The sequence below is a fragment of the Lolium perenne genome, chromosome 7, assembly GCF_019359855.2.
Source record: "Lolium perenne isolate Kyuss_39 chromosome 7, Kyuss_2.0, whole genome shotgun sequence".
NCBI classification, from domain to species: Eukaryota; Viridiplantae; Streptophyta; class Magnoliopsida; order Poales; family Poaceae; genus Lolium; species Lolium perenne.
The window spans coordinates 309,931,959-309,955,930 of record NC_067250.2 but is presented as its reverse complement, the minus strand read 5'-3'; the positions used below and the strand labels follow the sequence as shown (position 1 = coordinate 309,955,930).

At 49.2% G+C, this 23,972-nt stretch overlaps 1 protein-coding gene across 1 annotated transcript; it reads right to left on the bottom strand.

Moving 5' to 3' along the window:
- Positions 1–3,932: 3,932 nt before the first annotated feature.
- LOC127315037 (uncharacterized) lies at positions 3,933–23,115 on the bottom strand. The gene is made up of 2 exons (XM_071823758.1): positions 22,623–23,115; positions 3,933–4,281 (listed from the first exon to the last, which is right to left on the bottom strand). Exons 1-2 carry the CDS (start codon positions 22,942–22,944, stop codon positions 4,262–4,264), a joined length of 342 nt encoding a protein of 113 aa, XP_071679859.1. The 5' UTR covers positions 22,945–23,115; the 3' UTR covers positions 3,933–4,261.
- Positions 23,116–23,972: the final 857 nt, after the last annotated feature.

The window sequence follows — 23,972 nt, the reverse complement described above, 5'->3', positions numbered from 1 at the left end:
CCAGCATCCCAACTTGCTCTCAAATCGGGTTTTCACCGGATACCAATCAGAATTCCTGAGCTTTCTATAATGAATCGGAATACCCAAGTATCTAAAGGCGAGTGCCCCAGCGTCACATCCAAAGATCTGTCTATACTAGTCCTCCTCATCCTTGGCCTTTCCAAAACAAAAAATCTCACTTTTATGAAAATTAATTTTCAGACTCGAAAGCTCTTCAAACAGGCATAAAATTAATTTCATATTGACTACCTTTTGTAAATCATGTTCAAAAAATAGGATCGTATCATCAGCATATTGTATTATAGAGATACCACAACAAGATGAGGAATAGGTCCTCCTACTTGACCATCTTCTTTAGCGCGCTGAATTAGGATGGCAAGCATGGCCACTACAATATTAAAAAGCATTGGTGATACAGGATCCCCTTGGCATAACCCTTTTTTGGTTTAAAAATAATGACCAATGTCATCATTAACCTTGACCCCCACACTTCCCCCTTGAACAAACTGCTGAACAATTCTACTCCACTCCGGAGCAAAACCCTTCATTCTCAGCGTTTGTTGTAAAAAAGACCATTTGACCTTATCATAAGCCTTCTCAAAATCAATTTTAAATAATACCCCATCCATTTCTTATTGTGTGACTCATGAATTGTTTTGGCATGATCTCTCATATAGTCCTATTTGGTGGGCATTCACATCGCAGACCAAATAGTGCATATACATCATTATGAGACGTTTGAATGCAGAGTTCAACTCTTCCGTCAAAAAGAGGCTCAGCAATCCATCATCAATAAATAAAGATTGGAAACTATTCTGGTCTTGAGCATTAAAGCAAAAGTATGTTACAAAACCACTCAATGTATGCCAGCAAAGCAGCAGCCGCACCACCGGAGCTACCCGAGCAAGGGAGGAGATCTAATTTGCACCTGTGGTTTTTGTAACAGATATTTGTGCGATTGTGTGCATCTTAGTTATGCAGAGACCGGATCTATTGCGTTAAGTAATAAAGTGCCTATTTTCGGAAAGAAAAAATGTATGTTCACAGCTACACCGACACAAAGCGACCCAAGCGTAAGTTGCAAAGAACAATTGTTCCAGTTAAGCCGGTCGTTGTCCCCATCATGTTCGTGCATGTTTGGTCACGGGGATCGAATATTTGTATGATCGGGGTTGAGTTGCCCTTCATGTAGTAGAAGAGTAGCTTTCCACCCTCAGGCATCATCCTCAAAGGCTTCACAAGATCAACGGTTGTGGCCATCCAAATTGTGTATGTCTTGGACCACGTGTTGTCAGAATCAGTCAGTAGCCACATGTCTGTGCAATAATGGCCAGATGTGTGCACCTTTGTTTGAACCATGCACAAGGCCCCGTTGAGCTCAGCCATACTTGCATTCCTCGTCTTCACCGAGGGATCGCGCATGATGGCTTCCGACGGACCATCTATCTTCTTGTTCCACACCTCGCTATCTAGGTCATAGCAGAGTATGATATTCCCCCCCCCCCCCCCCCCCAACACGAAGAAGTGTAGGACACCGTTAATCGCCACTGACCTCTGGTTATAGGATAGAGGGACTAGGGTTGGGGGTGATTGTGTTTGCCTCCATCCGGCACCATCTCCTAACGTGAGCACATGGCAAGGTTGAAAGAAACGACCTCTCATGTAGCGGAGCACCTTGTATACGTGAGACAAAGCGGTGCAGCCAAAGCCATAGGTATAGACTGAGTAGCCGTAATAATAATGCGGTGTCTCGGGTAGGTTGGGGCCGGGAAGGAGCATCTTCCCGGTTGCTAGATCGATAACCTGAGGGTCGGGAGACTGTCCGTTAGCAACGCAGGCATGGCCGTCAACGCTACAGTAGAGCATCCACCAAGGATCTACGCCGTCCATCGTCCGCACTACGTTGCCCTCCATGTCCATCAGCCGTAGAGACGCGCCGTCGCGCCCGACGAGGAGCGGCTCGATGCGGGAATCATGGGTGGTCTGAAAGATCGGATCTGAGATGAGAGCGTGCCACTGCTTGGACGCGCACCTGAACCGGCACAGGGTTTTCACCGGCAGCCTGGAGAGGATCTCGAAGATAATGTCCGTTGACGACACGGCGATGGCAGCAGCGCCCTCTGTGGATGCAATCTTGCTGGTCGCTCCAGCGAGTCGCTTAGGCGCTGGCTGTCCCGTAATGGCAGACATTGTGGCGGCACCTCGGATTGATCCGTGCGTGCGTGGAGGTCTCGGTGGTTGTTTATGTACGCATAGTACCTTGGAAGGTAACGCGGAACGTGATCCAGATGGATGGTTTAGAAAAAAAAAAACGGAGTGGACAATTATTCCTTCTTAACTTGCCTCATAGCAGCAGCTCCCGCTGGCTGTGGCGTGGACATCGCGTCCCGTCCAGAGTCCAGACGGTTTTGTTTCTTCCCGGTGCCTTGGACAGGTTCTGTGTACAAAACGGCTGATGCGGCGAGGCCGAGATGGAATTATAGGGAAATCTACAGTCAGATAGGAAACCTAATCACCTTGTCATATTGCATTGTAACTTAGTTTTTCTTCAAATCTGCTTCTGCAAGGAAAAGTTGCTGATGGAGAACATTAATTGGGCCGATTTCACTATCTTATAAGTGACAAACATGTGAACAACTAACCGTCAAATGGGCGCATCAAAGAGACAAGATTTCACTGCTCCATAGATTATTTAAAAACATCTCATAAAACAAAACCATTGGGATGTGTTACAAAACAATCATAGGTAGTTTCAACGGTGTTTGCCAGCTCCACACTACATCTCATCTTATCTTAGACTAAAATAGGTAAGACCCTCCTCTTTACTGGGTGGTGCCAGGAGCGGTGGTGATGATGTCCGAGTCACCCAGATCAATGGTTTCAGTTTCAAAAATATAGTATCAACATAGAAATTACACTTCGGGCGACAACTAAGGCTTAGTTTGGCAACTAAGTTTTTCCAAAACTGAAGTATTGCAAAACTAAAGTATTTCAGTTCACGGTGGAGGAATACTGCAGTTTTGTGATATTACAGTACTTGTGTTTCGACAAAAACTGTGAAGTGTTTGGAGAATGTTGTTTTACCGTCCATTTGACCGACTGATGGGAGTTGTGTGAACATCATATACTACTACACGAGAACTCAAAAAAATGTGTAGCAAGCTAATAATGATAATGATTCAAGCAAAGCACTCGAGATACGTCTGTGTTGGACAATGAACTTGTGAGACGTAGATGAAGAAAATGCATCAGAGGCAGCAAAGTGCATGCACTGAACTAGGTCTGCGCCACCTGCAGCCACTACGGGAAAAATTGCTGTAGCCGTGCAGGCAATCATTGCCGTGAGCCGCTGCACGCCAAAGATTTCTTTGCCGTGCGGAGCAAGCAGCACGCACGGCAAAGACAAATCGCATGGCAACGATTTAGAGTAGCGCACGGCAACGAATAACCGCACGGCATACTCCGCAGTGGCGCACGGCAAAGATTGCCTGCACGTGAAAGCCTAAGCAGGACGCACGGCAAAGAAAAGCATCACGGTAAAGATCCTGCACGCCGCACGGCAAAGAAAAGCTGCACGGCAAAGGGACGGGTCTGGACGTTGCCGTGGCACTCCCTTTGCCATGCGGCCAGACAAGATGCACGGCAAAGGCTCCTTTGCCGTGCGATTCTTTCTTTGCCGTGCGCCACCATTCATTTTATTTATTTTTCTTTCTATTTTATTTCATCTAATACTTATATTTTTTTAATTAGTTTTACTTTTTGATGACTATTTATTAGTGTTACTTAGGACAATGTGTAATACAAAATTACTCTCCATGTTCATCACCACATATATGAGGGTTTCGGAGCAATCGGCGCTTCATAAGAATACATCAAAATTGAATAGGAATTCCACCAGACAGAGCATGAATCATCCGGTGGCATTTTTTTTAGACGGAAGGCTCAAGGTGAGCCCGGCTTTAAATTAATGAAGCCACAACGGCAGAGTACACAAGACAGACAGACAACACGAACAATCCATACATGCTCCTAACCGAGCAAAGCATCCATAGCATCAACGAAAGGGGTCGCCCCAACGAGCCTCTCGGAGATGCACACTGAACTAGTCCGACGCACGGGATATCATAAGGTGGAAAAAGGAAAAAAAACTAGCTCGACTCGGTCCGCCGACGTAGATCCTCACGCCGAACGGTCCCGGATGTTGGCGTGGAGAGAGCGGAGTCTCCCGATCGCCAACTCCAACGCCTCGCGGTCCTGCCGCCTAGCCACTGGCTTCCACACCTGTAGGTACATCAACATTTTATATAAGGCGTCAGCGGGCTGCGAAGGAAAAATCCCCTCAATAGTAAACTTGTTTCTAATGTTCCAAAGCCCCCAGCATAGGGCCGTACAGCACATCCAAAGAACCCGTTTCGTTTGGCCTGAGAGGTCATCCAGAAGCCTATAGAGCTCCACAAAACAGGTAGGGTTCCAGGCACAACCAAGCAGTTCCCGAACTGCACTCCACATGAATCTTGCCAGCGGGCAGAGGAAGAAGATGTGGGTGGTGTCTTCCCAATCCGAGCAAAGGGCACATCGCCCCGACGATGGGCCCCTTCTCCGGTGGATGTTATCATTCGAGGGTAGTCGTTTCCGAAGGAGTTGCCAAATAAAGATGCGGATTTTCATGGGCACCGCGATTTTCCAGATGTCACTGAAGTGCTTACGCGGCGTCCCCTGGCAGAGCTTCCTATATAAGGATTTGACCGAGAACTTGCCCGAGGGTTCCAGGGCCCAGGAGATGATGTCTGGGCCATCAGAGAGTTGCGTCCCAGCAATCTCCGTCAAAAGGAGCGCAAGCTCATTACGGGCAGGGGATCCCAGGCTTTGGCGAAAGGCTGGGGTCCCACCCATCGCCCTAAAGCATCTGGACACCGTGATCTGTGGGTCCGCGGCGATGGAGAAGAGCGCGGGAAACCGGGAGCATAAGGGTCCCGACCCTTGCCACCAGTCACTCCAGAATAGAGTGGAGGATCCACTACGCACCTGGTGTCTCGCTCCCAGGCGAAACACCGATTTAATTCTTTGGATGGCGTTCCAAAATTGAGAGCCCGACTGGTGGGAGTCCACCAGGAGATCCCTCGATCTTAGATACTTATTCCTGAGGATCTCAGCCCAAAGCCCTTGCTCCCCAGCATAGAGCTTCCAAATCCATTTGGTCATGAGACAGATGTTCATGAGCCTGGTGTCGATGATGCCCAGTCCCCCCAAGGACTTGGGTTTGCAGAGCGCATCCCATCTGACCCAGTGGTACTTGCGCCTCGGGCCATTGGCTTCCCAGAAAAATCTGGCCCGGTGTTTCCTAAAGACAGCATGGACGCCCTCTCCCAAGAGGTACACCCCCATAGCGTGAAGAGGAAGGTTGGAGAGGCAAGCGTTGATGAGGGTCAAGCGAGTCGCGGAAGACATGAATTTCCCCATCCATGGGTCCGCTCTCCGCCCCACCCGAGTGGTAAGAGGACCCCAGTCCGAAGCCTTAACGGCGCGATCACTAATGGGTAGCCCCAAGTAGGTGAAAGGGAATGTGCCCTTCTTGCAGTTAAGCAAGTTGGCGATCGTTTCCTGCTCTTGGTCAGTGGACCCCAATACCATGACCTCAATCTTGTGGAAGTTAATGCGAAGGCCGGACATGTTCTCAAAACAGAGAAGGAGGAACTTGAGATTCGCAAGTCCAAGCGCATCAGGTTGGAGCATGATGATCGTATCATCGGCATATTGCAGGTGGGTGATTCCCCCTTCCACAAGGTGCGGAACCAGCCCTGCAACGTGCCCAGCCCTCGAGGCTGCCTGGAGGATGGCAGCCAGGGCCTCAACCGCAAAGTCAAAGAGGAGAGGGGGAGAGGGTCCCCCTGGCGGACGCCGCGGCCATTACGGAAGTAATTCCCGACTTCCCCATTGACCGTGATTGCCGTCTGGCCCCCCGAGACCAGACTCATGGCGCGGTGGACCCACCCCGGGTCAAAGCCTTTCCTGTGAAGGACTTCGCGAAGGAACTGCCAGTTGACACGATCAAACGCCTTCTCGAAGTCAAGTTTAAGGAAAACTCCCCTGAGTTTCCTAGACTTGGTCTCGTGGATGATCTCCTGAAGGGATACGATCCCCTCAAGGATGTGCCGGCCCTTAATAAAGGCGGATTGCGCGCGACTGATGACGCGGTGAGCAATAGGGGAAACACGGATCGCATAGGCTTTGGCGATGAACTTAAAGATCACATTAATGAGAGCAATAGGTCGGAACTGCCGAATATCATCCGCTCCCTGGACTTTAGGAATCAACGAAAGGACTCCAAAGTTGAGCCTCGCGATGTCAACGCGCTCCTAGGCGAAGCCATTTAGGATTGCGAGGATGTGGGGTTTAGATAGAGCCCAGAACTTCTTGAAGAAGATTACCGGCCACCCATCAGGCCCCGGTTGTCAACACCCGGATTTTTAAGTCCGGATGCCTATTATGTCATACATCGCAATCCCAGGAAATTGTTGTTGCGAGGCATAATAGTTAAGTATCACAGTCATCATTCATTACAAACCATAATGTCTTACAACTTGGAATCACATGATCCATATTACACAAATAGTTGATCTAAAGATCAACGAACAAACACAAGTTCATAGCGGAAGCGTAAGATACAAGGACTCTCTAGTCCACAGGCCAACGCTTGACGTTAGAAGCTCCTAGTTGTGGTAGACGTCCTGCTGATCGTCCTCCTCGTACTGCTGCTCGGCTTCATAGTCTGGCCATTTGAATAGCCAGGGACAAAGCCGTGAGTACTTTAAGTACTCGCAATCTAATACTGATGTAAGTACTACATTACTATTGAAGGTGATCTAAGCTCTAAGTTTATTTGCAGAAAGCCAATTTTATTTCATAAACACTTTTGTATACAACTCCTCAAGTGCTAACTAACTCAAGTGGGAACATTAGTGTCATTCCCACAACTCTGTTGTGAATCAAAGTCGAAGTCACAGTTCAAGTTCAAAAACACCAGTCACCAAGATATAAATTCTGATGACGGGAACAGAATGGCCTTTCCAATTGTCCATATCCGCGGACGCGGCTATTCGAATAGTTCTACACTCTGCAGAGGTCGCACACTTGTGCCACAACATTTGATTACATCCGTCAGGGATAAAACCCTGAATAATCGTAACTCAGTACGCGGATCATCAACCGTTAACCTTTCACTTACACACCCTAGTATAGGCACCTCTCCCCATGAGCTTGGCCTCCCGGTGAAAACCAACTGTTAACCCGGAATCGCACAGGGCTTGGCCGTACAATTCACCTTCAATTCACATCATTTCTCAACAACGGAGGCAGCCTCAAGCATAACCCCTATGATGTGTGTTCAGAGGGAACCCATACTAAGACACATAAATTTCCAGCTAAGCCCTACCCATAATCAGGTATTGTGGGGGTACTCAAAAATTGGAAAGGTATCGCATCCAATCAATCATCAGTTTTTAGCCAAAGTCACCAAGTCAACTTCAGTGTCATATTCACCTTCAAAAACTTTCAATGGACATGACTAATCATTCCAAGGTTTTCAACCATCATTAATTCATCAACACATGTTCCCATCTAGAGTAGTCATCTTAAATTTAGCACTAGCCACTATGGGTGAGGGGTGCTAAGTATTTGCTTTGCTTCTAGGCTAAGTTTGATACTCTTGTACTAACTCCATACTAATCTAGTAACTCATAAATCAAAAAGTACTTTGATAAAACAAAAGTAAATAAAACTTGTAGAGTAAAACTGGGAAATAGGATCATGAGCATAAAGTAAATGGGGTAATGCCTTGCTCATGGTGAGCTTTGCACTTTGCAAGAGTATTATCTTGCCTTGGTTGGGAAACTGGTCAAAGTGGTCTTCTTCTTCTTGGAAGTAGACCTCCTCCTCCTCCTGGTACTCCTCGGTACTAGCGTCTAAAATACGAATACGGGTACACAATCATCACACCAAACTAATCTACTAAACTATGCACAAACATGGGTCACACACTTAAACTAGCATCACCTTTGACTAATAAGTTGGTGGATGTGTTTTTCTTATTATTTAAGAAAAATAAATTCCTCTCATACTAAACTTAAATGTTACTTTGAATTATTCAGAGAAATAATTTCCTCTCATTATCTTATTAAGATTTAATTTCTCTCATGCATAATATGTGACCTAGGTTGACCCAAGTCAACCTCTTCACACTTATCATTTTGAGAAAATGATTTAAATGAGGTGAGCACCTCATACCATTTAATTCTAGCATAACAAAGATTTAAATCACCAACAATTCCTATGGGACCTATATAACCAGAGTCTCCACTTCATTTGGAATTGGTGGTGATAAGATTTAAATGAGGAAAACTCCCACATGAGATTTCTTAATAGTTTTGGACAATACCTTTGGCTAGAAATAGCCATAAAGGCATTTAAAACAACTAAGCCATGATCATTCAAAGTAAGCATGGCATATTTTTGGAGAAACAATTTGTATAAGTGAAAAGTGAATTATTGGAGGTGGAATTAACTGAAAAGCATTTATGGTTGATTTTTAAGAATTATTATTAGGCAGAAAAGTCCCTGCCTTGTTTATTTTGTCATTTTATTTCTACAAAAGATCTAGGGTTCTATCCAGTGGCATTGTGTAGATAAATTCCTAAGGTTTCCAGAAATATCAAGTTTGCAAAAATTGGCCGAGTAGATTTGTCACTATTGAAATTCAAAGTTTGCAACAGATTAAGGTATTTTCCCTAATTTCCAAATTTGAATTCAAAAGGGTGGGCTTGCGCGGGAAAAGAACTTGGGCCGGCCCGATCTGCGTCCAGCGCAGCGGGCCGCTCGACAGTGTGGGGACCACACGTCAGTGTGTTTTAAAACACCGAAACGGTACGGGGGAGGTGGACCGTAGGATTAGAGTTGGATCGGACGATCGAGGATGGCCTTCGTCTCCGGCGAGAGGGGGAACTCACCGCGGCGGCGGCAGGGGGTCGGCGAGCTCGTCGGAGCTCCGGCGGTCGAGGGCGAGGTGCACAGCAACGTTGTCGACGACGGCGAAGCAGATGGAAGCAGCGGCGTCTCCAATGGCGGCCTCCTGCTCCGACGGCCTCCGGGTACTGGCGGCGGCGTCGATCTTGCGATTGGCGGTCTCCGGCGGCGTATCTATGAAATTGAGGTGGCGGGGGGAGTTCTGAGGATGAGGGGAGGCGATTGGCGTGCTCAGTTTGGACGGAGGAGTCCTCCTTTTATAGTGGCGAGAGGTGGCTGTGGCGCCCGGCTAGGGTCGTCGTCGTCGTCGCCGTTCCAGGGCGTCGAAGAGGCAAGGCATGGGCGCGGCGTGTTACTGGTGCCCTGCAGAAGCTGATGCGCGTGCTGGCGGTGAAGGCGAGGGTCTACAGCGGCGGTGATCTTGACGGAAGCTTGCAGGTCATGGCGGAAGGGCGTGGACGCGGTCGTCGTCTGCGGCGTTCCCGCGGCCTCGTGCGCGTGTCCAGGCGGTGCAGTGTGCCGTTGCGCATCTACTGGCGCTGAGAGGGAGGGCGGAGGTGACGCAGAGGCGCGGGGCGTCGTCACGCTCTGGGCGTCCAGGGTCGGCGCCAGGCGCGCTCTGGCGCGGCATGGACGTGTTCTGGGCGCCACTGGGCGCGCGTGTGCTGACGTCCCTGGTGCCTGGCTTCGTCGGGGCAGTGGCTGGGCAGCATCAGGGGAGTGAGAGGGAGAGATTTGACACGGTGTGGCACGTTGGAATTGACCAGGTGAGGAGATGGCATGAAATGGCCATGCCATGCCACGGCATGGCATGTTTGAGTTGATTTAATCCAACCCTGGCCAATGCAAGTGGTGGTGATGGTGTGGTGAGGTGAGAGGGAGACTCCAGGGTGCAGAGAGAGCAAGATTGGACCAAGTCCAAGTAGAAAATGAGGTATGGGCTCAAATTGATACCCTGCCTGCAAGGTGTTCGACAGAATGCCCGCAAGAGAAAAAGTTTTGAAATTTGAAATTCTTTTTGGGGGGTTGTAATCAAATAATAAATGGAGCATTTTGGTGGTGGTGGTGGTCAAAAAGAGATTGAGATGCAAAATCACATTTTGCATATGATCTTGTATTTGTGAGAAGGTTCCAACTTTGCTTGCTTCCCATTTGAAATTGGTGATGGATTTGGGGTGGTGGTTTCGGGCAAAGTTGTAGTGCTTGATGTTGTCTTGGATGAGGTGAAAAGGTTTGACAAAGTTTAGAAGTGGAAAGAAAGGAACCAGGGGCTCAAAGTGGCCCTCAGACTATAAATGGCATAAGTGACCATATTGCATGTGACTTGGAATTTGAGTTTGATTTTGGTTTGAAAAGAGTGGGCTTGATTCCAAAGGTGTTAATAAGTGTTTAGTAACCATTTACAAGTAAGGGTGCAAACCAAATTGGCCTAGATTAAGTATTTGCAAAAATGGCATAGGCCTTATGTGAGAGTGCAATGGATTTTTGGGATTTCTTTTATATTTCAATTTTAATTGGCTAAGGGTGATCAAGGGATCAGTGCTAGGGTTTTAGAGTGAGGGAGAACACATAAGCAAACATCATGGCAATTGCACACTCAAAATAATTAACAAGGTGATCTATATGCATAAACCTATATGATGAGAAAAGTTTTTGTTAACCCTGATTTTTGGATTCTTGAATTCTCTCTTGTTCATTTTATTGAAATTTGGGGATGTTACAAACCCTTCCCCCTTACAAAAGATCTCGTCCCGAGATCTAGAGAAAACTAGGTACTAAAGAGATCTGGGTATTCCTTCTTCATGTCCTCCCCACGTTCCCAGGTTGCTTTTTCTTCGGTGTGATTACTCCATTGTATTTTCAGGAACTTGATACTTCTGGTGCGGGTGGTCCTGAATGCTTCTTCAAGGATGCGAATAGGCACTTCGCGGTAGGTTAGGTCCTTGTTGATATCAATGGCTCTGTGGTCGATGTTCTTAAATACTTCGGTCTTCTCAGGCACTTCTAGGCACTTCCGAAGCAGTGAGATGTGGAACACATTGTGTACGGCGGACATCTCTTCCGGTAGTTCCAACTGATATGAGACTTCTCCTCGGCGATCCAGAATCTTGAATGGTCCGACATATCTGGGGGCGAGCTTTCCTTTGAGTTGGAATCTCTGCATTCCTTTGAGGGGTGAGACTTTGAGATACACAAAATCTCCGATCTCGAATGTCATCTCTCGGCGTCTCTTGTCGGCGTAGCTCTTCTGTCTTGACTGGGCGGTCTTGAGGTACTCACGGATCTTGTGCACCTTTTCTTCAGCTTCGCGGAGAACATCGGGGCCGAAGACTTGACTATCTCCGACTTCTGACCAGTTCAGAGGGGTACGGCATTTCCTTCCGTACAGGGCTTCAAAGGGGGCCATCTGTAAGCTGGCTTGATAGCTATTGTTGTAGGAGAATTCTGCATATGGTAGGCAGTCTTCCCATTTGGATCCGTACTCTAGCACACAGGCTCTCAACATATCTTCCAATATCTGGTTGACTCTCTCGGTCTGTCCATCAGTCTGTGGGTGGTATGCGGTGCTGAAATTCAGTCGGGTTCCTAGTCCTTCATGCACTTTCTGCCAGAATCTTGAGGTGAATTGTGATCCTCTATCTGACACAATTGACTTCGGTGTTCCGTGCAGGCTGACTATTCTGGACATGTATAACTCAGCTAGCTTTGGGCCTTGGTATGTGGTCTTGACAGGGATGAAATGTGCAACCTTGGTTAACCTATCGATGACTACCCAAATGGAGTCATTTCCTCGGCTAGATTTGGGCAATCCTGTGATAAAGTCCATACCGACAGAATCCCATTTCCACTCAGGAATCTGTAAGGGTTGCAACAGTCCGGCGGGTCGTTGATGTTCTGCTTTGACTCGCTGACAGATATCACACTTGGCGATGTAACTTCCTATCTCTCGCTTCATTCCGTGCCACCAGAATTGTTCCTTCAGGTCTTGGTACATCTTGGTACCTCCGGGGTGGATTGAATAAAGGGTGTCATGGGCTTCTTGCAGAATGACTTGTTTTAGTTCAGAGTCCGATGGTACGCAGAGACGTTCTTTGTACCAAAGAACTCCGGCTTCGTCTACGGTGAATCCTGGTGCCTTTCCTGCAGCTATCTGACTCTTTATTCCGTCAATGCTGGCATTTCCCTTCTGGGCTTCTTTTATCTGGCTCATCAAAGTGGGTTGGAGTTCAATGCTGGCGAGGAATCCTTCGCTCACTAGCTCTAGTCTGAATTGTTCAAACTCTTGGTACAGGCTTGGTTGCTCTATCGCGATCATGGAGTTCAACTGACACGGCAGTCTGCTCAAGGCATCCGCTACCACATTGGCCTTGCCGGGGTGGTAGTGGATTTCCATGTCGTAATCCTTGATTAGTTCTATCCATCTGCGCTGTCTCATGTTCAGCTCCTTCTGGGTGAAAATGTACTTCAGGCTCTTGTGATCAGAATATATCTCGCATCGATTTCCCATGAGGTAATGACGCCAAACCTTCAGGGCTAACACTACGGCTGCTAACTCCAAGTCATGAGTTGGGTAGTTCTGTTCATGTTGCTTCAATTGCCTGGATAGGTAAGATATTACTTTGCCTTCTTGCATCAACACACATCCAAGTCCAGTCTTGGATGCATCACAATAGACATCAAAGGGCTTGGTGACATCGGGCATGATCAAGATTGGGGCTGTGGTTAATCTGAGCTTGAGTAGCTGAAAGCTTTCTTCACATTTGTCATTCCAGTCAAATTTCCGGTCCTTCTTCAGCAGTTGAGTCATTGGTCTTGCGATGCTTGAAAATCCTTCAATGAATCGGCGGTAATATCCCGCCAATCCTAGAAACGCTCGGACTTCCGTCTGGGTGGTTGGGGCTTTCCATTCCTCAACAGTTTTGATTTTTGCGGGATCTACCGCAATTCCTCCTGCAGACAAGATGTGTCCTAGGAATCCCACTTCTCTTAACCAAAACTCACATTTGCTAAACTTGGCGTACAACTGATGTTGCCTAAGGGTTTCTAGAACCACTTCCAAATGTTGTTCATGTTCTTCTTCTGATTTGGAGTAGATAAGGATGTCATCGATGAAGACAACGACAAACTTATCCAGGAATTCCATAAAGATCTTATTCATGAGGTTCATGAAATAAGCGGGGGCATTGGTCAGTCCAAAGGACATGACATTGTACTCATACAGTCCATATCTGGTGGTAAAGGCAGTCTTTGGAATATCTGTTGCTCGGATCTTCAGTTGATGGTATCCTGTCCTCAGATCAATCTTTGAGAATACTTGGGCACCGGTCAGCTGGTCAAACAGGTCTTCTATCTTTGGCAGAGGATATTTGTTCTTGATGGTGACATCGTTAAGCTTACGATAATCCGTAACCAAACGAGTGGCACCGTCCTTTTTATCCACAAACAGAACTGGTGATCTCCAAGGCGACGCACTTGGTCGAATCAGACCTTTGTACAGCATATCATCCAGTTGCTTCTTCAGTTCCATCAGTTCTGCGGGGTTCATGCTATAGGCTCTCTGGGCTATAGGTCCTGTTCCAGGGATTAACTCGATGATAAACTCGATATCCCGATCCGGGGGCATACCGGGTAGATCATCCGGAAACACATCAGGGTATCGACAAACGACCCTGATTTGATCCAGAGTTGGCTTTGCTACACTTTGATTGCAGGTGAATTTTCTTGGTAGTTTTTCAGATAGGTGTTCTATTATTATTCCGGTGCTACTTGTCATGGTGATGGCCTTCTTGGCGCAGTCTATCAATCCATGATGTTTCGCCATCCAGTCCATACCCAGGACTACTTCCAATCCTTTTGTTCCCAGAACAATCAAGTTTGCATAAAAGTCTATTTCATGGATTCTGATGGGTACATCTTTGCAAAATTTTCTAGCTTTAGTGGTTGATCCAGGTATTTGAACTACCATGACATGTTTCAAGCTGATTGGTTGAATCTTACTAGTGCACACAAAATCTTCTGTAACGAACGAATGCGATGCTCCAGAATCAAACAACACTCTTGCTGGTATTGAGTTAACAGAGAACATACCCAGCACCACGTCAGGTGCTTCCTGGGCTTCCTCAGCATTCATGTGGTAGAGGCGACCTCCGCGGTTGTTCGGGTTGTTGGGGGCGAACTTCTTGCCGGTGGAGACACGGCGTTGCTGCTGAGCAGGTGGTGCGGGGTTGCCTGCGAGCTTGGCGAGCCTCTTGGGACACTCATTGGAGTAATGCCCCACTACACCACACTCATAGCAAGTGATGGTGGTCTTGCCCTGCTTGTTCGCGACGGGGATTGCATTGCTCCCGGTCCTTGGTGCGGTGTTGGAGTTGTTGTTGCTGTTGTTGTTGTTGGGGGCTCTCGGCGGAGCACGGTTGAAGTTGTTGTTGGTGTTGTAATTGCTGTTGTTGTGGTGGCCTCCTGGCCTGGGGTTTCCTCCACTCCGGTTCTGATAAACCGGACGTGACATCTGTGCATTGGGCTTGTTGGTTCTGAAACCTCCGCCTGAGTTGGGGCGATACCTTGGGGCATTGCTAGGCCCACTCTGATTCATCATGCGGCGCTTGCGGTTCTCGCTGGCTTGGTGCAGTTTGCCTTCCATTTGGATGGCGGAGTCAACGAGGGCTTCGAGGTCGGCAAAGGGGATGTTGATTAACACAGTCTGCATCTCATCATGCAGTCCGTTCAGGAACCTTTCCTTCCTCTTCTCAGTAGTGTCGGTCTCATCCGGGGCGTACCTTGACAGTGTGAGAAACTTGTCGCGGTATTCCACCACGGACATCCGGCCTTGCTTCAGTTCACGGAATTCATCCCTCATCTTCTTTATCAGACCCGGGGGCACATGGTACTTGCTGAACTTGAGCTTGAAATCAGTCCAAGTCATGAACTGTCCTGCGTTCATGGCACGGGTGCTTGTCCACCAAGCTCTTGCTGGTCCTGCTAGGTAGTGCGTTGCAAACAGTACTTTCTCATTCTCTTCTACTCCAGCTACTTCTAGATTGTTCTCCATAGTTTGGAGCCAATCATCTGCATCCAGTGGTTCCTCAGTCTGGCTGAAAACTGGCGGGTTGGTATTCTGGAAGTTCTTGAGCTTGGATCCTGGATGATCATGGTGGCCTTGGTTGTTGTTGACAAGCTGTTGAAGTGCTGCAATGTTGGCTTGCCTTTCAGCTCTTTCTGCTTCTCTATCTTCCAGCATAACTTGCAACATCTGCATCATAGCGTCTTGGTTCATGTTGCGAGTTGGAGGGGCCATCTGAGTATTGAGATTGATCATGAGAAAAGAGGGAAATTTCTATGGCTTGTTTTGTGTTTAAGTTCAAAGCTTAAAACTTGAAGCCTTTTCATGATGACACAAACATACATCCATTCATAACAAACAACACATATTACAAGCTAGCACACTAAGGGTTTTAAGAACCCTTCTTCTCCAAGCTACGATACATGGGGCGGGATACAACTCACACCTACGATAGTGCATAAGTGAACTACTCCTCCTCCTCATCAACATCGATGGGGGTGTGGTCATCATCCTCGTCGTCCAGGAAGTCGTAGTCTTCCCCCTCGGTGTTCTCATCCTCCTCGAAGTCGTTGTCGTCACTCAGGTAGTGGCTTCCTCCCTGAATGTCTTCTCCATCTTCCTCCATCTTCTTCATCTGCTCCTCCTGGGCCTTGACAGTGGCCTCGAGTGCGGCTATCTTCGCGCGGAGGCGGGTGATAGTGGCATCCTTCTTCGCGCGCTACTGGCGGAGAGTCCTGCGGTCGTTGGCGAGCATCTTGATGGCGTCTCCTTGCTCGATGATGCGGGCGTGAGTCTGGTTGGCGTACTCACGGGAGTGGTCGAGATCCTGCTGAGTGTGGTACAGCATGAAGTCGAGATGCTCCACATGGTGCTTCAGCTCCGGGTGAGAGGTCATGTCCATGGGCTCTCCAGCAGAGTTACGCCTCGCAAGGTGCGAAAAGCGAGGGTGCTTGAGTGCCTCCCCGCTCATCCCGCACAGGCGTGCGAGTCCCTCCTGAAGTCCGCGAGCAAGTCCGTCCAGCCAGTTGCTCTCCATGAAGGAGAAGAGGATCCTCTCAGAAGTGGGAGGCTCCATCTTGCCCCTCAAGTCAGCGGTGATGATCCACTGCAGCTCGCCTCCTGGCTGGTTCGCGATCTGCGATCCGTGGAACTCCGGGTGCGGGCGACCAAGGTGGTCGGACAGGGCGTTGAGGTCGTGCTCGAAGATCAAGCTTCCTCCATTCCCAAGCTGGTAAAACTTCGTGTTTACGGGCTCCATCTGAAAGTGAAGTAAAGGATTAAGTTAGAGAAGTGAACAAATGTGGCAAAATTTTAGTTATATTTCTAAGGAAGAGCATGACTTCTTGTTTTTCCAAAGAGCTCAAGGAGAAGACTAAGATTAAAATTTTCAGAAATACTTCATTCCTTTTTGAAACTCAATTTTTTTCAGAACGTCCATTTCTAACTAGGGTCTCCTAAGGTCAAACAATGGCTCTGATACCAACTTGTCAACACCCGGATTTTTAAGTCCGGATGCCTATTATGTCATACATCGCAATCCCAGGAAATTGTTGTTGCGAGGCATAATAGTTAAGTATCACAGTCATCATTCATTACAAACCATAATGTCTTACAACTTGGAATCACATGATCCATATTACACAAATAGTTGATCTAAAGATCAACGAACAAACACAAGTTCATAGCGGAAGCGTAAGATACAAGGACTCTCTAGTCCACAGGCCAACGCTTGACGTTAGAAGCTCCTAGTTGTGGTAGACGTCCTGCTGATCGTCCTCCTCGTACTGCTGCTCGGCTTCATAGTCTGGCCATTTGAATAGCCAGGGACAAAGCCGTGAGTACTTTAAGTACTCGCAATCTAATACTGATGTAAGTACTACATTACTATTGAAGGTGATCTAAGCTCTAAGTTTATTTGCAGAAAGCCAATTTTATTTCATAAACACTTTTGTATACAACTCCTCAAGTGCTAACTAACTCAAGTGGGAACATTAGTGTCATTCCCACAACTCTGTTGTGAATCAAAGTCGAAGTCACAGTTCAAGTTCAAAAACACCAGTCACCAAGATATAAATTCTGATGACGGGAACAGAATGGCCTTTCCAATTGTCCATATCCGCGGACGCGGCTATTCGAATAGTTCTACACTCTGCAGAGGTCGCACACTTGTGCCACAACATTTGATTACATCCGTCAGGGATAAAACCCTGAATAATCGTAACTCAGTACGCGGATCATCAACCGTTAACCTTTCACTTACACACCCTAGTATAGGCACCTCTCCCCATGAGCTTGGCCTCCCGGTGAAAACCAACTGTTAACCCGGGAACTGCACAGGGCTTGGCCGTACAATTCACCTTCAATTCACATCATTTCTCAACAACGGAGGCAGCCTCAAGCATAACCCCTATGATGTGTGTTCAGAGGGAACCCATACTAAGACACATAAATTTCCAGCTAAGCCCTACCCATAATCAGGTATTGTGGGGGTACTCAAAAATTGGAAAGGTATCGCATCCAATCAATCATCAGTTTTTAGCCAAAGTCACCAAGTCAACTTCAGTGTCATATTCACCTTCAAAAACTTTCAATGGACATGACTAATCATTCCAAGGTTTTCAACCATCATTAATTCATCAACACATGTTCCCATCTAGAGTAGTCATCTTAAATTTAGCACTAGCCACTATGGGTGAGGGGTGCTAAGTATTTGCTTTGCTTCTAGGCTAAGTTTGATACTCTTGTACTAACTCCATACTAATCTAGTAACTCATAAATCAAAAAGTACTTTGATAAAACAAAAGTAAATAAAACTTGTAGAGTAAAACTGGGAAATAGGATCATGAGCATAAAGTAAATGGGGTAATGCCTTGCTCATGGTGAGCTTTGCACTTTGCAAGAGTATTATCTTGCCTTGGTTGGGAAACTGGTCAAAGTGGTCTTCTTCTTCTTGGAAGTAGACCTCCTCCTCCTCCTGGTACTCCTCGGTACTAGCGTCTAAAATACGAATACGGGGTACACAATCATCACACCAAACTAATCTACTAAACTATGCACAAACATGGGTCACACACTTAAACTAGCATCACCTTTGACTAATAAGTTGGTGGATGTGTTTTTCTTATTATTTAAGAAAAATAAATTCCTCTCATACTAAACTTAAATGTTACTTTGAATTATTCAGAGAAATAATTTCCTCTCATTATCTTATTAAGATTTAATTTCTCTCATGCATAATATGTGACCTAGGTTGACCCAAGTCAACCTCTTCACACTTATCATTTTGAGAAAATGATTTAAATGAGGTGAGCACCTCATACCATTTAATTCTAGCATAACAAAGATTTAAATCACCAACAATTCCTATGGGACCTATATAACCAGAGTCTCCACTTCATTTGGAATTGGTGGTGATAAGATTTAAATGAGGAAAACTCCCACATGAGATTTCTTAATAGTTTTGGACAATACCTTTGGCTAGAAATAGCCATAAAGGCATTTAAAACAACTAAGCCATGATCATTCAAAGTAAGCATGGCATATTTTTGGAGAAACAATTTGTATAAGTGAAAAGTGAATTATTGGAGGTGGAATTAACTGAAAAGCATTTATGGTTGATTTTTAAGAATTATTATTAGGCAGAAAAGTCCCTGCCTTGTTTATTTTGTCATTTTATTTCTACAAAAGATCTAGGGTTCTATCCAGTGGCATTGTGTAGATAAATTCCTAAGGTTTCCAGAAATATCAAGTTTGCAAAAATTGGCCGAGTAGATTTGTCACTATTGAAATTCAAAGTTTGCAACAGATTAAGGTATTTTCCCTAATTTCCAAATTTGAATTCAAAAGGGTGGGCTTGCGCGGGAAAAGAACTTGGGCCGGCCCAGTACTGCGTCCAGCGCAGCGGGCCGCCTGACAGTGTGGGGACCACACGTCAGTGTGTTTTAAAACACCGAAACGGTACGGGGGAGGTGGACCGTAGGATTAGAGTTGGATCGGACGATCGAGGATGGCCTTCGTCTCCGGCGAGAGGGGGAACTCACCGCGGCGGCGGCAGGGGGTCGGCGAGCTCGTCGGAGCTCCAGCGGTCGAGGGCGAGGTGCACAGCAACGTTGTCGACGACGGCGAAGCAGATGGAAGCAGCGGCGTCTCCAATGGCGGCCTCCTGCTCCGGCGGCCTCCGGGTACTGGCGGCGGCGTCGATCTTGCGATTGGCGGTCTCCGGCGGCGTATCTATGAAATTGAGGTGGCGGGGGGAGTTCTGAGGATGAGGGGAGGCGATTGGCGTGCTCAGTTTGGACGGAGGAGTCCTCCTTTTATAGTGGCGAGAGGTGGCTGTGGCGCCCGGCTAGGGTCGTCGTCGTCGTCGCCGTTCCAGGGCATCGAAGAGGCAAGGCATGGGCGCGGCGTGTTACTGGTGCCCTGCAGAAGCTGATGCGCGTGCTGGCGGTGAAGGCGAGGGTCTACAGCGGCGGTGATCTTGACGGAAGCTTGCAGGTCATGGCGGAAGGGCGTGGACACGGTCGTCGTCTGCGGCGTTCCCGCGGCCTCGTGCGCGTGTCCAGGCGGTGCAGTGTGCCGTTGCGCGTCTACTGGCGCTGAGAGGGAGGGCGGAGGTGACGCAGAGGCGCGGGGCGTCGTCACGCTCTGGGCGTCCAGGGTCGGCGCTAGGCGCGCTCTGGCGCGGCATGGACGTGTTCTGGGCGCCACTGGGCGCGCGTGTGCTGACGTCCCTGGTGCCTGGCTTCGTCGGGGCAGTGGCTGGGCAGCATCAGGGGAGTGAGAGGGAGAGATTTGACACGGTGTGGCACGTTGGAATTGACCAGGTGAGGAGATGGCATGAAATGGCCATGCCATGCCACGGCATGGCATGTTTGAGTTGATTTAATCCAACCCTGGCCAATGCAAGTGGTGGTGATGGTGTGGTGAGGTGAGAGGGAGACTCCAGGGTGCAGAGAGAGCAAGATTGGACCAAGTCCAAGTAGAAAATGAGGTATGGGCTCAAATTGATACCACTGCACCGCAAGGTGTTCGACAGAATGCCCGCAAGAGAAAAAGTTTTGAAATTTGAAATTCTTTTTGGGGGGTTGTAATCAAATAATAAATGGAGCATTTTGGTGGTGGTGGTGGTCAAAAAGAGATTGAGATGCAAAATCACATTTTGCATATGATCTTGTATTTGTGAGAAGGTTCCAACTTTGCTTGCTTCCCATTTGAAATTGGTGATGGATTTGGGGTGGTGGTTTCGGGCAAAGTTGTAGTGCTTGATGTTGTCTTGGATGAGGTGAAAAGGTTTGACAAAGTTTAGAAGTGGAAAGAAAGGAACCAGGGGCTCAAAGTGGCCCTCAGACTATAAATGGCATAAGTGACCATATTGCATGTGACTTGGAATTTGAGTTTGATTTTGGTTTGAAAAGAGTGGGCTTGATTCCAAAGGTGTTAATAAGTGTTTAGTAACCATTTACAAGTAAGGGTGCAAACCAAATTGGCCTAGATTAAGTATTTGCAAAAATGGCATAGGCCTTATGTGAGAGTGCAATGGATTTTTGGGATTTCTTTTATATTTCAATTTTAATTGGCTAAGGGTGATCAAGGGATCAGTGCTAGGGTTTTAGAGTGAGGGAGAACACATAAGCAAACATCATGGCAATTGCACACTCAAAATAATTAACAAGGTGATCTATATGCATAAACCTATATGATGAGAAAAGTTTTTGTTAACCCTGATTTTTGGATTCTTGAATTCTCTCTTGTTCATTTTATTGAAATTTGGGGATGTTACACCGGTGCCGTCTCCACACGCATGCTAGCAAGCACCTTGTCCAGCTCCTCCCCGGTGAAGGACAGCATAAGCCCCTCGTTCTCCTCCTCTGAGACCTGCCCCTGCTGGTCCCAAAGGGTATTAGCGAGAGAGAAAACGCGGGTCTCCCCTTCCGCACCCATCAAGTTGCGGTAGAAGGTGTGGATATGGTCCTGGAGGGCATGCGGGTCCGAGATGACTCCGCCGTCAGAGACGAGTCTCGAGATCATGCATTTCCTCCACCTACCATTAGCCATGGCGTGGAAGAAGGCCGTGTTGGCGTCCCCCTTGAGCAGCCAATTCAGGCGGCTCCTCTGGCGCCAGTAGGCCTCCTGGGTACGAGCAAGGTGGGTAAGCTCGCCCTCAAGGTGATAACGAAGGGCCCAGCCCTCGTCGTCAAGGCCCGAGGTGTCAGCCAAAGCGTCAAGGCGCTGGATCTGGGCAAGGAGGGAGTCCTTAAGATCGCGGCCCTCTTTCCCGAGGTTGGCTCCCCAGCCTCTTAGGAACTGACGGATCCCCGCGGAGATCTGCTGCCAGGCATCAATAGAGTCGAGGGGGGCGCCCAAGGTCCCTTCCAAGGTGCGCCATTTGTCAGAGACCAGCTCCACAAAGTCCGGTCTCTCAAGCCAAGCTTGTTCGAAGAAGAAGCGAGGGCTACGCTTCTTGAGATCCTCCCCGGAGCTCAAGATTAGCGGGGCATGGTCGGAACCAATGATGGTTTCCGCCACTAAGGAGCTGAGAGGGAAGAGTATTTCCCAATCCGGGGAGATGAATACTCTGTCGAGGACACATCTGACAGGATTCAGCTGTTTGTTGGTCCAGGTGTAGCGAGCTCCGCCCCTACGGACTTCTCGCAAAGCAAGATTGGCGATGCAGTCATTGAAACGGTGCACCCTAGGCCAGTCAATGTTGCAGTTGTTCTTGTCCTCCGCCCCTCGGATGAGGTTGAAGTCCCTGCCAACCACAAGGGGAAGATCGCAGGCCTCAACCGCGAGCGTGAGTTCCCCCAAGAACTCCTGGGTGCGGCGGTGGTCTGCTGGGCCGTAGATGACAAAAAAGGCCCACTTGGCATTATTGTCAAGTTGACGAACGTCAACACGAATGAAGAAGGTCCCCTTAGTCCACCCTAGGACCTCAAAGGAGTCTTCATTAACACCCAGGAGCATCCCTCCCGAGCGTCCCGTAGCCGGAACCTCGCACCAAGCGAAACGGCCTCGCGGATCAATGCCCAGAAGGTCCGCGGTGGTGAACTGAGCTTTGATCGTCTCCTGGAACCCCGCAAAATCAAGATGCTCGCGAGACAGAAGCTCACGGATCTGGGATTTCCGTCCAGGAGCGCCAAAGCCTCGCAGGTTCCAAGTGCCCGCACGCATCAAGGAACCTGCGTCGACCTCCGTCCACGACGGGATGCCACCGAGCTGTTGGACGCTCTCCTCCTAGAGGTCATAGGTGAAGGCGGAGCAGGTGGGGACCCTAGCCCTTCTGACAACACAGCCGTGGGCGCAACAAGCGAGGCCTCAGCCATCTCGGCCAAGGCCCGGTCTCTGCAGAAAGCAGCGTGGGCCAACGCCGCTTGTGCCTCCTCTTTAGCTCGGATGAGCGAGAGGGTCTCTGCAGGCGTCCCGGATTCCACTGAAAACGCAAGTCCAGAGTCGTGGGCCACCACCTCCAGGTGGGAGTCCGACAGAGCAGGAAGAACCGAGAACTGTTCTAGGGAAGGGAGAGAGGAGGGGGGCTTGGGATTACCTTCAAGGTTCTTCGACGCCGTCCTCTCCTGAGCGCGCTCCATCACCGTCGCGGCCGCCGCCGGAACCCTCAGGCGGGCGCTCTTGCGAGCAGGCCCAGCGGCGACGGTCCTGGTGCGACGGCGGCGCGGGACCCCACCAGCAGTAGGCTGGCCGAGGGGAAGACGCTCCGAGTCATCCACGACCTCCAGCTGCTCGTCCACGTCCGCCTCCGAGTCCATCTCTGACATGTTCTTGGACGGGGAGCCCTCCGAACCGGAGTCCGTCTCCATCAGCACCGACGAAATTAGCGGAGCAGAGTCCATCGGCACATCAACCTCCATGAGGACAGGGGTGGCGCGCCTCTCCAAGGTGGCCAGGGAAACCGGCCAGGCCCCCTTCCTGGGAAGGTTGGACCCGTACTGGTCCAGGGAGGGCAGCCCGGTCGGCGAGCGCGCGAGACCCCCCTCCCCGGGGGCGTCCTGGCAAGGAGCAGGGCTCCCGCCGACAGCGTTAGAAGGCGCCTAAGGGGCAGGAGCCGGGGTAGCCGGCGGGGCCACCGGCGGCGCATCGGCCTTCCTGGCGGCATCCTACTCGCCAAGATCGTCCCACTCGCCCTCCGACGGGCTGAGGTCGTCCACATCCTCATCGTCGTCGTCATCTCCCGGCTTGTGGGGTGCCGGGGGGGAGGAGCCACCAGACGGACCCGCCGGAGCCTCCACCGCAACCCCGATGTTGTATCCCCACTTCTTGTGGAAGAGCTGGACGGTGCCTTTGAGTTTGGCAGGGTTGCGGCAGGCCAGAAGCATGCACACCGGCATCGGGCGCTTGAGGGAATCCTCATCGATAGCGATCGGCCAGCCAAGCATCCCCATGTCGGCCAGCAGGCGGTTCGCCCTCTTCATGCGCCTGGGGACGCCGGAGAGCCGCACCCACACCTCCTGCAGCTGCTCGGCAGGTGCAGGGTCCGCGTCCGCGAGCCGGATGTCCGCCACCGTCCCGCTGAGGGGAAGGTAAAGCTTGCCACTGCGCGTGGACATCCGAGCGTCTCCCGTGAGGGGAAGGTCACCGCGAAGGAATGACCGAGCAGGGTTTGAACCTGCCAGTCCCACTCCGCCTCGACCAGGTGGTGAAGCTCCCTGTCAAGCTCCCTAGCTGACAGAGAGACGGCGCCGAAGGAGATGATGGCACCGTTGGAGACGAGCTCCTCCTCATCGTCGTCCTCCTCGAAGTCGAGCGAGAAGAAGCTCTCTCCAGCCACGGCATGTCCCAGGACCCGAAGCGAGGGCTGACGGCCCTTGGAGGTGCAGGCCGCCGAGAAGTGCCCCTCTACACCGCACAGAAGGCAAACTGGCGGGTAGGTGCAGTCAGC